Here is a 14,973-nt window from a genome sequence, read left to right on the forward strand (position 1 = left end):
TGTTTTATTGCTTTCAAATGGGATACAAAATACAGTCGATCTACCCTAAGATTGTTGTGTGTCCTTTACGAGCCCTACCCCTCACTTTATATAGGTACGTGGGGTCTAGGGTTACATCCTAGTCAGCTATGTATAAAGAGGATGAGTTGTAGACGACTTCTAAGATCTGTATACATCAAGTGGTTGGGAGCCTTCCTCATATGTCGTGGGCTGCGTCGACGTGACCCACCGGTGAACCGACATGGGGGCCTTCGGTCCGGCCCACCAGGCCGGGAGACGATTTGTCGAGAGACACCCCCTCTCCCCAGCTGGGACACCGTCAATGACGGCGGTGCACCTTCGGCTCGCTCGTGTGTTAGTATCGTCGCTAGGTGGCTCATATACATAGTTGTAATTTTATTACCTTAGTGCTTTGTATTATCATGATGGATTATAAATAGACCGGAAGTTTCTCCTAAAAAAAAGAAATATGTTGCAACCAATTTTCACGGGATCGCACAAGGTATCATCTAATTTTACCTCTTTTTTTAAGAAAAAAATGCCCGGCGGCTCATAGACCAGGTCTAAACAGTCGTCAAGGCGTCGGCTCTTGTGGGTGGAGACTGGAGAGATGGGGGCGTGCGTCGCCTACTTCTCACCTTCCCATCTCCTACCCGCCACTATAAATTCTTCTAGTTGTCTTGCCCCTCAGCTCCGTCTTCCCCGAGCGAGACCCAGATCAATCTCCGTCCCAGAGCAATTCTGCCTCCGCTTCGTCTTGCCCTGCCTCGCATCGGAAGGTTCGCCGCTGCAAACCGTGCTCACACTTTCATGCACCCACTCCCACGCACTGCATCTAGTCTTCTGCTGTTACTGCTCCCTGCGGCGTTTGGTCGAACGGTTGGTGGGTCGGGTCGGGTCGAGTGGGTGTGCTCCCGACGCCGCGGATCTGCGGCTCTCTCTGCCCCAGTCGCCCGGTGGATGCCGCGGTTAGCGGGATCCCGCCCGCGGTGTTTCCTGGAGATCCCGCCCCTCTTGTCTGATTCTATGGGTTTTGGGTTTTTGGGTGGGAATGGGTTGCCCTGCTTGCTACCTTTGATCAGAATTTGTCCGGAAAAATGCCCCTTTGGCGGCAGTTTTGTTTCATATTTGACGGATTGCCGCGTTGTCGTGTTGGGAGTAGTGAAAGCTTTCCCTGGGTTTTGTTGGATTTGGGCTCTGGCGCTCGCTTTTTGTGTGGATCTGAGGAGATCTCGTGGCTTATGAAGTGTCCCAAATTCGATAGGTTTTGGGTGGCAATGGGCAAGGGTTAAACTTGTGTGGTCTGGAAAGTCCATTTGGTTAGCTCAAGTGTTAAGGTCCTTTTTTAGTCGCTATAAATTGTTTATTTGGGATGCATTGGGGAAAACTCTGTTCTTGGGGCAAACGCAAACTTAGTATACTCTTTACTGTGGATTTGAATCTTGGTGGCGAAAATTATTTAAACATTGGATGTAGTTGAAGTAATATGTGCTGGTGCATAATATTTGGGATCTGGTGTTCTACTCAGATTTCAACAACTTTATATCTTATTGCTTTTGAGGATCAGACAACTTGATTATATACCTTCTTAATTGTCCTATCTTAGTAGTAGGATTTTTTAGTGACAGTGCTTGTACTGGAGGTTTTAGAAACAAAATGACGCTTGGACTAAGTACCTGGCCACATATTCCCGAGTCTATTTGGTTGGCTCAGTGCGTCAGCTGTTAAAATGTTCCTTTGTACTCCTATTTATTTAGTTTGTCTGCGTGTGATGATGAGTAGAAAGCTCTGAGCTTAGTGGGAAGTCAGCATACATCTGTATATTTACGTGGATTTTACTTGGAGGAAACAAATGTGATATTTTGTTTGGGCATTGTTCTGGTTTAGTCGCCAGAGTGTGCAGCAAGAACTGAGTATGCGGGTGCATCGTATTTGAGATCTGGTGTTCTGCACAGATGGCAGCTCCTATTGTATACATTTTGGGCTCCTTTGATTCAAAGGATTTTCATAGGAATTTCGGAGTATTACAATCCTCAGGAATTTTTCCTGTGTTAGCTCTTTCCTATATCATTACGCAAAAAAAGAAACTCTTCCCTGTGTTGCAGGGGTACAGAGATGCATTTTTTCATCAGCTATAAGTTATGTCAGTAGCTTGTTTGAAATCATAAAAAATACTCGCTTAATACTATTTCAATAGAAAATGCTTTCTAGTTGCTATGTTGGATGTTAGGCTTATGCTTGACATATCATATCAACATTTCTGTCATTGTGCTAACATGATTTCGTTTTATTCTGGTACTTTGATGACTAGTAGGGTGCTTACGATTTATGGTTTTCTAAATAGTACTCCCTCCGTCCCAAAATTCTTGTCTTAAATTTGTCTAAATACGGATGTATCTAGTTATGCTTTAGTGTTAGATACATCCGTATCTAGACAAATCTAAGACAAGAATTTTGGGACGGAGGGAGTAACTACTACTGTGGTTATATCATAGGCTAATGCATGTTAATTTGCAGGGGAAGTAGATCATGGCGACGGGTCAAATTTTCTCGAAAACCACCCAAGCATTATTCTATAATTATAAGCAACTCCCTATACAACGGATGCTTGATTTTGACTTCCTCTGTGGTATATTCTCCCTATCATTAGTTTAAAAGGACTCTATAGTGTTTCTGTTTTGTTTCTTTCTTAACTGAATTTGCACTGCTTGATAGGGAGAGAAACACCTTCTGTTGCTGGAATAATCAATCCTGGTTCTGATGGGTTCCAGAAACTTTTCTTTGGACAAGAAGAAATTGCTATTCCGGTTCATCCTACGTGAGCTCTCTTCTCCCTCATATATCTTGTTTGATTGAACAACTGTGCAGTTCTTATTTCAGATGGAGGGATGTTGCATTAGCACTTTGCTAGTGCAGCATTTATGTGTGAACAATTTATCTATTCATGTATCTTTTGTAGAATTGAAGCTGCTTGCAATGCACACCCAACTGCGGATGTATTTATCAACTTTGCATCTTTCCGGAGGTTAGTTATAGAGTTGATAATCTGTCTGGGAAATACTGCATGATCTGGAGCGACTACAATTTCACTGTATTTTCTAAATCTGCAGTGCGGCTGCTTCTTCAATGTCAGCTTTGAAGCAGCCAACTGTCCGAGTTGTAGCCATTATAGCAGAGGGTGTTCCTGAATCAGACGCAAAGCAGCTAATTAGCTATGCACGTGCTAACAACAAGGTAAGGATTATATGTCACCAATGTTCCGGATATTGGTAACTGGTACCATCTCGCTCGGGTACTGAATAGGGATTAATCTGCGAATCAGCCATTTAACTGAATTTATCGGTAAACCGTTTATCGGTAGGTTAACTAGGGCCATACCAAACATATTGCTAAATATTTGTGTTGTCCATATTCTGCTTGTCCCTCTACTATCCTTTTTTGTCTTTTCTTTCTGCATAAGTCACATTTGGGCCGTCATCACCGCTGCTAGGCTGAAGCCCATTCAGTTCACTATGGCTCCAGCGATGGGTGTGTTAAAGATACCCCGTGTAGCCACTCTCCTTTCTCTCCTCCTTCCTCTTCTCCTGCCGCCACCTTCTTCTTCTCTTCCCCTTCCCAGAGCACGTCCCCAGCTCCTTCTTCCTCTCATCCTCTGTCTCACACCGAGCGCCTATCATCTCCCTGCTTCTCTCCACTCTGAGGGAGCTGCCCCGCTGTAGGATGCACTGGCCAAAGGGTTGGTGGACTGCGCCTGTGGCTGCTCGAGCGGGAGGGGAGAGCAGGAAGAAGCATGAAGGAGAGGGGAGTGGGGAGGTGCGTGCCGCCGGCGCAAGCTGCCCAATCAAACCAGTTAACTGACTCACCAAGATTTTTTGGTCTGACAGCCGATTAATCTGCTTGTCAGACTGATTACTTGGCTCGCGCAGTTAATTCAATGAGAAGGGGATTTTCGTATCGGCCACCCTTCGAGTAGGGATTAACTTGCCGATTTAACTTGTATGTCGGCCGATATTTTGAACACTATGTCAAATGGAATTACTCATCCCATAATATAGGAGGACCATTTTCTATCAATAGTTACTACTACATAACTTGTTCAAGGTTTTGACAGTGTAAAAGTTGCCAAAATCAAGAAAAATATACTGGAACATCACACCTATAATATAAGATGATCCAACAGAGCGATAGGGAAAATGCGACTTTGTGTGCCCTGTGTGGAAAAAACAAATAGTTGAGTCCATATATATATATATATATAGGGATTGACTATTCGTCACCCTGGGTGAGGAATAGTCATTCTTCACCCCCCCCCCTCTATTTTACCATCAATGCACCATAATTTTACGTTCCGTAAGTTTTGTCTTATTTCCGATGTAAAAAGAGACCGTAAGAAAAATATATAATCGTCGTAAAAAATATTTTATGTTATGTAAAATTACAAACGTAAAAACATAGTGTAAAATATACATAAACTGCAAATTTTCTTGTCTTATGACCTATATATTTATTTTCTGATGCCAAATTTTACGTAGTGAATCAATTGGAATGTAACTATTTGAATTCCAAACGTAATTTAATTATGAAGTGATTGTAAGATTACCTCGGTGAAGAATAACTTATTCTGCACCCTGGGTGATGAATAGTATGAGTTGAAATGATTGCTATTTTTGCCGAGGGCACATAAACGATTAAACTGCGTATTTATTGTTTATTTTTGCTAAGTGATTTAGTGTTACTTGCAGGTCATCATTGGACCTGCAACAGTTGGAGGAGTTCAAGCTGGTGCTTTCAAGATTGGTGATACTGCTGGAACCATTGATAACATAATTCAATGCAAGCTGTACAGGCCTGGATCAGTTGGTTTTGTGTCTAAATCGGTATGCTTCAATTTCGTTGTTAATAAGCTTACTTCATCGCATGTATTTCTGCATGATTCACGTCCATCACTTAAGTAGCAAAATAAAAAGAACTGTCTAGTGTGTCTGTAATGACGACTTTTTGTTTACATATGGTGCTTCGTCTTTATCTTCTTTTCTTGCAAAAAAGTGGAGAGCACCTGGCTTTCCATTTGTTTCTCTTTCCAGAACTCCACTTCTTTTATTTGATGACTAATTAGTATATATTCTCAAATGTATATTTTGAATACTATTTACAAACTAAATTTACAAACTAAACTTCCATTATTTCAATAGGGTGGCATGTCAAATGAGCTGTACAACACGATTGCAAGAGTGACTGATGGTATTTATGAAGGTACCTTGTTTGTGAATAAATGTCAATGTCACACATACTGATTCACATGAATAATGCTTCCATGCTAACAGTTTCTTAACATATTCAGGAATTGCAATTGGTGGGGATGTTTTCCCTGGCTCAACTCTTTCAGATCACATTCTGCGTTTTAACAACATACCCCAGGTTTGACACTTAACATCTCTATATAGAAGTTGATACTGTTAACCTTCTTCCTGTGCTATATGAATATTCATCGTCTTTGTAGCCTAAGTGTCCTGTGAATATTGTATTTTTCTTCTCTGACATGATTGGACATCCACAGGATGTCACTGTAACATGTTCCTTTGTTACATCCTTTTTATCTTCAACTTTTGGAGGCAACTCCTTTACACTAATTTTGGCCTATCTCTATTATCTTTCCATCTACTCCAAATTACATTTTTAGGACAAAAAGGTTGTTTGGCGCACAAGTATGCTTTCAGGATAATGCCATCCCTGAATTACTTGTAACCCAAGTCTGGATTCTGAGCAATGGTGTATCAACATTTTTCATTTGTTGGCTTCAGGTTAAAATGATGGTTGTTCTTGGGGAGCTTGGAGGAAGTGATGAGTATTCACTCGTCGAAGCCTTGAAACAAGGAAAGGTTCAGAAACCTGTTGTTGCTTGGGTTAGTGGGACATGTGCACGCCTATTCAAATCTGAGGTCCAGTTTGGCCATGCTGTAAGTTGTAAACAAGTTGGTGTTCTTTTCTTCGAGTTCCAGTTAGCTGAACAATACACTCAGTATGCATGGATCTTGTTTATTAATTTTTTGGTATAACAGGGTGCGAAGAGCGGTGGTGAGTTGGAATCCGCACAAGCTAAGAATCAGGCACTAAGGGATGCTGGGGCAGTTGTCCCGACTTCATTTGAAGCTCTTGAAAGTGTGATTAAGGAGACATTTGAGAAGCTGGTACATCACAGCTGATGTCTTTTGCAAGTATAATTTTTGTGGGAATATGTTACTGGGGATCAAAGCTTGGGGTTACATATACTTTTTGCAGGTTGAGGAAGGAAATATTCCTCCTGTCCCTGAGGTTACACCTCCCCCCATTCCTGAGGATCTTAAAACTGCCATTAAAAGTGGGAAGGTCCGAGCTCCCACACACATTATCTCCACTATCTCTGATGATAGAGGTTAGATTGATGGCAACATTTTATCTTGATAATTGTCCTTTGCCCTGCTATCCCACTCTGAAAATAATAAATGCGATGTGTATGATGCAGGTGAGGAACCTTGCTATGCTGGTGTGCCCATGTCTACAATTATTGAAAGGGGTTATGGAGTTGGTGATGTTATTTCTCTTTTGTGGTTCAAGCGCAGCCTTCCTCGTTATTGTACTCAATTTATTGAGGTAATTTATGGGCTAAATGTGACATGTATAATCTATCTTCCCTACAAAAACTCTAATATGCTATGATTATTTTGTACCTTCCCCCCTTCTACATCTAAAGTTCATTTGGTCCTAATAAGGTTTCTTGATATGTCTGACAGATATGCATCATGCTTTGCGCTGATCATGGTCCTTGTGTATCCGGTGCTCACAATTCTATAGTTACTGCTAGGGCTGGCAAGGACCTTGTTTCCAGCTTGGTATCTGGTGAGCTTGTTTACTTGGTACATGCAAACCTGTACCATTATGTACTCAACAGCATACTGAGACTTACTGTTGAAATAACACAGGATTATTGACAATTGGCCCCCGATTTGGTGGTGCAATTGATGATGCCGCTCGGTACTTCAAAGATGCATATGATAGGGTGAGCCATCTTATTTCCTGTCCCTATATTTTTTTCCCAACTCCAGTTTTTAATGTGTTTCTTAATTGATCTGATAAGCTACATCAATTGATTCTAGGGTCTTACGCCTTATGAATTTGTTGAGGGCATGAAAAAGAAGGGAATCCGTGTCCCTGGGATTGGCCACAGGTATAATACACCCTTGGCATCATAATAAGCTTGCACCTGAAAAGGGATTTCAGGACATAAGTTTGTTGGTTCTGAATTTCACCCGAAAAGGGATTTCAAGACATAAGTTTGTTGTTTCTAAATTTCACTTGCATACGTTTATTAGGATCAAAAGCAGAGACAACAGGGACAAGAGAGTGCAGCTTTTACAGAAATATGCTCACACACACTTCCCTTCAGTCAAGTACATGGAGTACGCTGTTCAGGTTGAGACCTACACCCTGTCAAAGGCCAACAATTTGGTTATGAACGTTGACGGTGCGATTGGCTCGCTTTTCTTGGATCTTCTTTCTGGGAGTGGAATGTTCAGCAAGCAAGAGATCGATGAGATTGTAGAGATTGGGTATCTTAATGGACTCTTTGTGCTTGCACGTTCAATTGGCCTAATTGGGTAAGTCTTTATAATGATAAATGTGACCAACTACTGTACATTATTGTTACTCTAGTTACATTCTTAATAATATTTCCATCTGCTTCTTGGATCAACAGCCACACCTTTGATCAGAAGAGGCTCAAGCAACCACTCTACCGTCACCCTTGGGAGGATGTCCTCTACACCAAGTGAGGCCGACTCAGCATGGCATCATATGGATCTTCCAGTTGTGTGTACACCATAAAATCAAGCATAATTGCATAGAATTCGAAGTTCTGATTGTCAACTAGGCGAGGAGGGAGAGAGGACCGTTACAGATGAGCACTGGCTGTGTGTCTTGTGGGACTGTTTTTTTTATAAGCTCCAAAGTAAGTCTTTTTTTTTGTTCAAGCATGAAAGCTTTAGGGCATCAGATATTTGAGAGGATACTTGATAATTGTTTCATGTTATCATCAATTAAGTGACCGCCAAATTTGGGGAGTGTTGTAATGTTTGTGATGCTAGTTCCCCATCACAAAAAATCCGAATTCTGTAATGTCAAATTATGTGGTACGAGTAATAAAATAGAATATGCACGTCTTGCTTGCTTCGAGCTCTAGCTGATTGATCCCAAATTTATTGCCATGTAATGGTATCCGTCTAAATGCTGATGCACATCACCAGCCACTGCCCTACCAAGCTGCATACAGAGTAGTTTTTGGATGTTACTTGAGAGTTGCATGATAGTGAGTTTAATACTATTGAGGGTTTAGTTAACCTAGGTTGAAGATATAGCATGATGACATGATGCAAGAAGAAAATAACCTAATTAGGGTACTACCCTTGGCTGTTACTCCCTCCATTCCTAAATTCAACTAGCAAACTGTCGTATATTTAGGAACAGCGGGAGTACAATCGACCCCACTCAACAGGGATCTATTCCTAATATCGAAGGCGAAGTAAGAGGGGAAGAGTTGGGACACAATTGTAATGATTCTTTTTGTTCTATCTTTCTCTTCTTGACCCAACTCAACAGGAATCCATTGCATCATAACAAGCTTGATACCCTTCATTCGAGATCATTGTCTTTCAGCACTAGAAGCCAAAAAGAAAGAAAGGAAGATGGAACATGCATAGATGCAACATGCTTCACTAGGTTAACTGCCGAGTAAACGTCGTGTCTATGAGGGATCCTAAGGTTTGAATGACCAAAGCAACGGGAGGGAGATAGAGATCAATATAAATTGAGATAAGGAATACACAAAAGTCCTACTTAGATCTATGCAACACATGTTTAGTCGGAATAGTTTGGACATGCTAGACTCAACAACGACCGATAGTGAGGTTATCCCGCAGTCCTCTCTTTTCTCCTCGTCACAACCTTTACCAAAAAAATATAGATGACTTCTAAGTTCACCCATTGACCCGAAGCCTCTACATAAGCTTGAAGGATATTACGCAGCTTGGTAAAGTTATCTAATGAAGCCTCCAAAAACACAATACAGTAATCCGCAAATAAGTATGGGTGACTGGGGCCAGTACTCCCAAAAGACACCACCTAGATCTCTCTGTCGTGTTGGATTTGCTTGATGAGAGTAGAAAATCCCTCCACACAAAAGAGGAAAAGGTAAGGGATAGAGGATCTCCTGCTTAAGTCTCCTCATGGGAACGCAACCTTGAGATAAATGCTCGTAACGCTTGACCGCAAATCCAGCCAACCTAACGCATCTAATGACCATGGTTATCCATGTCTGAGGGAAACCAAAACGAGTCATCATGTTTGGCAGGAAGATCCACTCTACTTGGTCATATGTCTTCATCATGTCAGCTTAACAACACATAAGGGCTTCTTCCTTTTCCTCTTCCTAATAGCATTTACACATTTATATGCCACCATAACATTGTCTGTTATCAATCTCTTTGGGACAAGAGCATTACTTAGAAATCAGAATGGCATGGGTTGAAGAAATGCACTGAAGGAAATATGCCCTAGAGGCAATAATAAAGTTGTAATTTTATAATTCCTTATATCATGATAAATGTTTATTATTCATGCTAGAATTGTATTAACCAGAAACTTGATACATATGTGGATACATAGACAAAACACCGTGTCCCTAGTAAGCCTCTACTAGACTAGCTCGTTAATCAAAGATGGTTAAGTTTCCTAACCATAGACATGTGTTGTCATTTGCTGAACGGGATCACATCATTAGGAGAATGATGTGATGGACAAGACCCATTCGTTAGCTTAGCATAATGATCGTTCAGTTTTATTGCTATTGCTTTCTTCATGTCAAATACATATTCCTTCGACTATGAGATTATGCAACTCCCGGATATCGGAGGAATGCCTTGAGTGCTATCAAACGTCACAACGTAACTGGGTGATTATAAAGATGCTCTACAGGTATCTTCGAAGGTGTTTGTTGGGTTGGCATAGATCAAGATTAGGATTTGCCACTCCGAGTATCGGAGATGTATCTTTGGGCCCTCTCGGTAATACACATCATAAGAAGCCTTGCAAGCAAAGTGACTAATGAGTTAGTTGCGGGATGATGTATTATGGAACGAGTAAAGAGACTTGGCGGTAACGCTATTGAACTAGGTATGAAGATATCGACGATCGAATCTCGGGCAAGTAACATACCGATGACAAAGGGAATAACGCATGTTGTCATAACAGTTCGACCGATAAAGATCTTCGTAGAATATGTGGGAGCCAATATGAGCATCCAGGTTCCGCTATTGGTTATTGACCGGAGAGGTGTCTCGGTCATGTCTACATAGTTCTCGAACCCGTAGGGTCCGCACGCTTAACGTTCAATGACGATTTTGTATTATATGAGTTATGTGATTTGGTGACCGAATGTTGTTCGGAGTCCCGGATGAGATCACGGACATGACGAGGAGTCTCGAAATGGTCGAGAGGTAAAGATTGATATATAGGACGATAGTATTCGGACACTAGAAGTGTTCCGGAGGGTACCGGGTACATATCGGGTCACCGAAGGCGTTCCGGGCACCCCTCGGCAAAGATATGGGCCTAATGCGCCAAGAGGTGAAACACAGCAGCCAGCAGGGGCTGCTGTGCCCCCTATATGAGGCGAACCAGAGGAGGAAGTAAAGAGGGGAAGATAGAAGGAAGGGGAGGGATTTGGCCTCCCCCTTCCTTCCCTCCTCTTCCCTCCTTCCTCCCCCCTCCGGGAAATATGGTAAAGGGGGGGGGGGGCGAATTGGACTAGGCCCCCAAGTAGGATTCCTCCTACTTGGGGCGCCTCTAGGCTGTTTCCCTCCCCCTCCCACCTATATATACATGGGGAGGGGGCGCCTAGAACACACATCAACTATTGTTAGCCGTGTGCGGCGCCCCCCTCCATAGTTTACGCCTCCGGTCATATTCTTGTAGTGTTTAGGCAAAGCCCTGCGTGGATCACTTCACCATCACCATCACCATGTCGTCGTGCTGAAGGAATTCATCTACTTCATCGACACTTTGCTGGATCAAGAGTTCGAGGGACGTCATCGAGCTGAACATGTGCAGAACTCGAAGGTGCCATTAGTTCTGTGCTTGATCGGTCAGAACAAGAAGAAGTTTGACTACATCAACCGCGTTATCACACGCTTCCGCTTTCGGTCTACGATGGTATGCAGACACACTCCCCCCTCTCGTTGCTATGCATCTCCTAGATAGATCTTGTGTGAGCGTAGGAATTTTTTTGAAATTGTATGCTACGTTCCCCAACAGTGGCATCAGAGCCAGATCTATGCGTAGATGATATGCACGAGTAGAACACAAAGAGTTGTGGGCGGTGATCGTCATACTGCTTACCACCAATGTTTTATTTTGATTCGGCGGTATTGTTGGATGAAGCAGCCCGGACCAACCTTACCTGACCACGTTCATGAGACCGGTTCCACCGACAGACATGCAACTAGTTTTGCATAAAGTTGGCTGGCGGGTGTCTGTTTCTCCTACTTTAGTTGAATTGAATTTGACTGCAGACGGTCCTTGTTGAAGGTTAAAACAACAAATTTGATAAATCACCATTGTGGTTTTGTGCCGTAGGTAAGAACGGTTCTTTCTAGAAGCCCGTAGCAGCCACGTAAAACTTGCAACAACAAAGTAGAGGATGTCTAACTTGTTTTTGCAGGGCATGTTGTGATGTGATATGGTCAAGACATGATGTGATATATGTTGTTGTATGAGATGATCATGTTTTGTAGAAGTTATCGGCAACTGGGAGGAGCCTTATGGTTGTCGCTTTATTGTATGAAATACAAACGCCATGTAATTGCTTTATTTTATCAGTAAACGGTAGCGATAGTTGTAGAAGCAATAGTTGGCGAGATGACCACGACGCTACAATGGAGATCAAGGTGTCGAGCCGGTGACGACCGAGATCATAATGATGCTTTGGAGATGGAGATCAAAAGCACAAGATGATGATGGCCATATCATGTCACATTTTTTGATTGCATGTGATGTTTATCTTTATGCATCTTATTTTGCTTAGTACGTCGGTAGCATTATAAGATGATCCCTTAACTAAATTTCAAGGTATAAGTGTTCTCCCTGAGTATGCACCGTTGCGACAGTTCTTCATGCTGAGACACCACGTGATGATCGGGTGTGATAGGCTCTACGTTCACATACAATGGGTGAAAGACAGTTTTGCTCATGCGGAATACTCGGGTTAAACTTGACGAGCCTAGCATGTACAGACATGGCCTCGGAACACTAGAGACCGAAAGGTCAAACGTGAATCATATAGTAGATACGATCAACATAGAGATGTTCACCATTGATGACTACTCCATCTCATGTGATGATCGGACATGGTTTAGTTGATTTGGATCACGTATCATTTAGATGACTTGAGGGATGTCTATCTAAGTGGGAGTTCCTAAGTAATTTGATTAATTGAACTTAATTTATCATGAACTTAGTCCTGATAGTATTTACAAATTATGTTGTAGATCAATAGCTCGCGTTGTAGCTTCCCTATGTTTTTTGATATGTTCCTAGAGAAAACTAAGTTGAAAGATGATAGTAGCAATGGTGCGGACTGGGTCCGTGATCTGAGGATTATCCTCATTGCTGCACAGGAGAAACATGTCCTTGATGCACCACTAGGTGACAGACCTGTTGCAGGAGCAGATGTAGACGTTGTGAACATTTGACAAGCTCGGTATGATGACTACTTGATAGTTTAGTGCGCCATGCTTTACGGCTTAGAACGGGACTTCAAAAATGTTTTGAATGCCACAGAGCATATGAGATGTTTCAAGAGCTGAAATTGGTATTTCAGACTCATGCCCATGTCAAGAGGTATGAGACCTTTGGCAAGTGCTTTGCCTAAAAGATGGAGGAGAATAGCTTAGCTAGTGAGAATGTGCTCAGAATGTCTGGGTACTACAATCGCTTGAATCAAGTGGTAGTTAATCTTCCAGATAAGATAGTGATTGTCAGAGTTCTCTAGTCACTATCACCAAGCTACTAGAACTTTGTGATGAACTATAATATGCAAGGGATGATGAAAACGACTCCCGAGCTTTTCGAGATGCTGAAATCAGCGAAGGTAGAAATCAAGAAAGAGCATCAGGTGTTGATGGTTAACAAGACCACTAGTTTCAAGAAAAAAGGCAAGGGAAAGAAAGGGAACTTCAAGAAGAATGGCAAGCAAGTTTTCACTCCCATGAAGAAGCCCAAAGATAGACCTAAGCCTGAAATTGAGTGCTTCTACTGCAAAAAAATGGTCACTGGAAGCGGAACTACCCCAAATACTTGGCGGATAAGAAGGATGGCAAAGTGAACAAAGGTATATTTGATATATATTGATGTGTACTTTACCAGTGTTCATAGTAACCCCAGGATATTTGATACCGATTCAGTTGCTAAGATTAGTAACTCGAAACAGGAGTTGCAAAATGAACAAAGGCTAGTCAAGGGTGAGGTGACGATGTGTGTTGGAAGTGATTCGAAGATTGATAAGACCACCATCGCACACTCCCTCTACCTTCAGGATTAGTGTTGGACCTAAATAAATGTTATTTGGTATTTGGGTTGAGCATGAATATGATTGGATCATGTTTATTGCAATACAATTATTCATTTAAGTCAGAGAATAATTGTTGTTCTGTTTACATGAATAAAACCTTCTATGGTCATACACCCAATGTAAATGGTTTATTGAATCTCGATCATAGTGGTACACATATTCATAATATTGATGCCAAAAGATGCAAAGTTGATAATGATAGTGCAACATACTTGTGGCACTGCCGTTTAGGTCATATTGGTATAAAGTGCATGAAGAAACTCCATGCTGATGGACTTTTGGAATCACTTGATTATGAATCATTTGATACTTGCAAACCATGCCTCATGGGCAAGATGACTAAAACTCCGTTCTCCGGAACAATGGAGCGAGCCAATGACTCAATGGAAATAATACATGCCGATGTATGCGGTCTGATGAGTGTTGAGGCTCACGGCGGGTATCGTTATTTTCTGACCTTCACAGATGATTTGAGTAGATATGGGTATATCTACTTAATGAAACACAAGTCTGAAACATTTGAAAAGTTCAAAGAATTTCAGAGTGAAGTGGAGAATCATCATAACAAGAAAATTAAGTTTCTATGATCTGATCACGAAGGTGAATATTTGAGTTACGAGTTTGGCCTTCGTTTAAAACAATGTGGAATAGTTTCACAACTCACGCCACCTGGAACACAACAACGTAATGGTGTGTCCAAACGTCGTAACTGTACTTTATTAGATATGGTGCGATCTATGATGTCTCTTACTGATTACCACTATCGTTTTGGGTTTATGCATTAGAGACAGCTGCATTCACATTAAATAGGGTACCGTCAAAATCCGTTGAGATGAAACGTATGAACTGTGGTTTGGCAATAAATCTAAGTTGTCATTTCTTAAAGTTTGGGGATGCGATGCTTATGTCAAAAGGCTTCAACCTGATAAGCTCGAACCCAAATCGGAGAAGTGTGTCTTCATAGGATACCCTAAGGAAACAATTGGGTACACCTTCTACCACACATCCGAAGGCAAGATCTTTGTCGCCAAGAATGGAACCTTTCTAGAGAAGGAGTTTCTCTTGAAAGAAGTGAGTGGGAGGAAAGTAGAACTTGATGAGGTAATTGTACCTTCTCTCAATTTGGGAAGTAGCTCATCCGAGAAACCCGTTCCTGTGATGCATACACCAACTGGAGAGGAAGCTAATAATAATGATCATGAAACTTCAGATCAAGTTACTACTGAACCTCGTAGGTCAACCAGAGCACGATCCGCACCAGAGTGGTACGGTAATCCTGTTCTAGAAGTCATGTTACTTGACCATGATGAACCTAC

The 14,973-nt window shown here is 41.8% G+C and overlaps 1 protein-coding gene across 1 annotated transcript; it reads left to right on the plus strand.

Annotated features, from left to right (window-relative positions):
• Positions 1-632: 632 nt before the first annotated feature.
• LOC119275917 (ATP-citrate synthase beta chain protein 1) lies at positions 633-8,205 on the plus strand. Its single transcript, XM_037556845.1, has 17 exons — positions 633-779; positions 2,518-2,629; positions 2,716-2,818; positions 2,960-3,025; positions 3,111-3,234; positions 4,743-4,877; positions 5,193-5,253; positions 5,342-5,418; positions 5,802-5,957; positions 6,060-6,188; positions 6,280-6,412; positions 6,503-6,630; positions 6,771-6,876; positions 6,960-7,036; positions 7,134-7,204; positions 7,350-7,634; positions 7,733-8,205. Exons 2-17 carry the CDS (start codon positions 2,530-2,532, stop codon positions 7,806-7,808), a joined length of 1,827 nt encoding a protein of 608 aa, XP_037412742.1. The 5' UTR covers positions 633-779; positions 2,518-2,529; the 3' UTR covers positions 7,809-8,205.
• Positions 8,206-14,973: the final 6,768 nt, after the last annotated feature.

The sequence above is a fragment of the Triticum dicoccoides genome, chromosome 3B, assembly GCF_002162155.2.
Source record: "Triticum dicoccoides isolate Atlit2015 ecotype Zavitan chromosome 3B, WEW_v2.0, whole genome shotgun sequence".
NCBI classification, from domain to species: Eukaryota; Viridiplantae; Streptophyta; class Magnoliopsida; order Poales; family Poaceae; genus Triticum; species Triticum dicoccoides.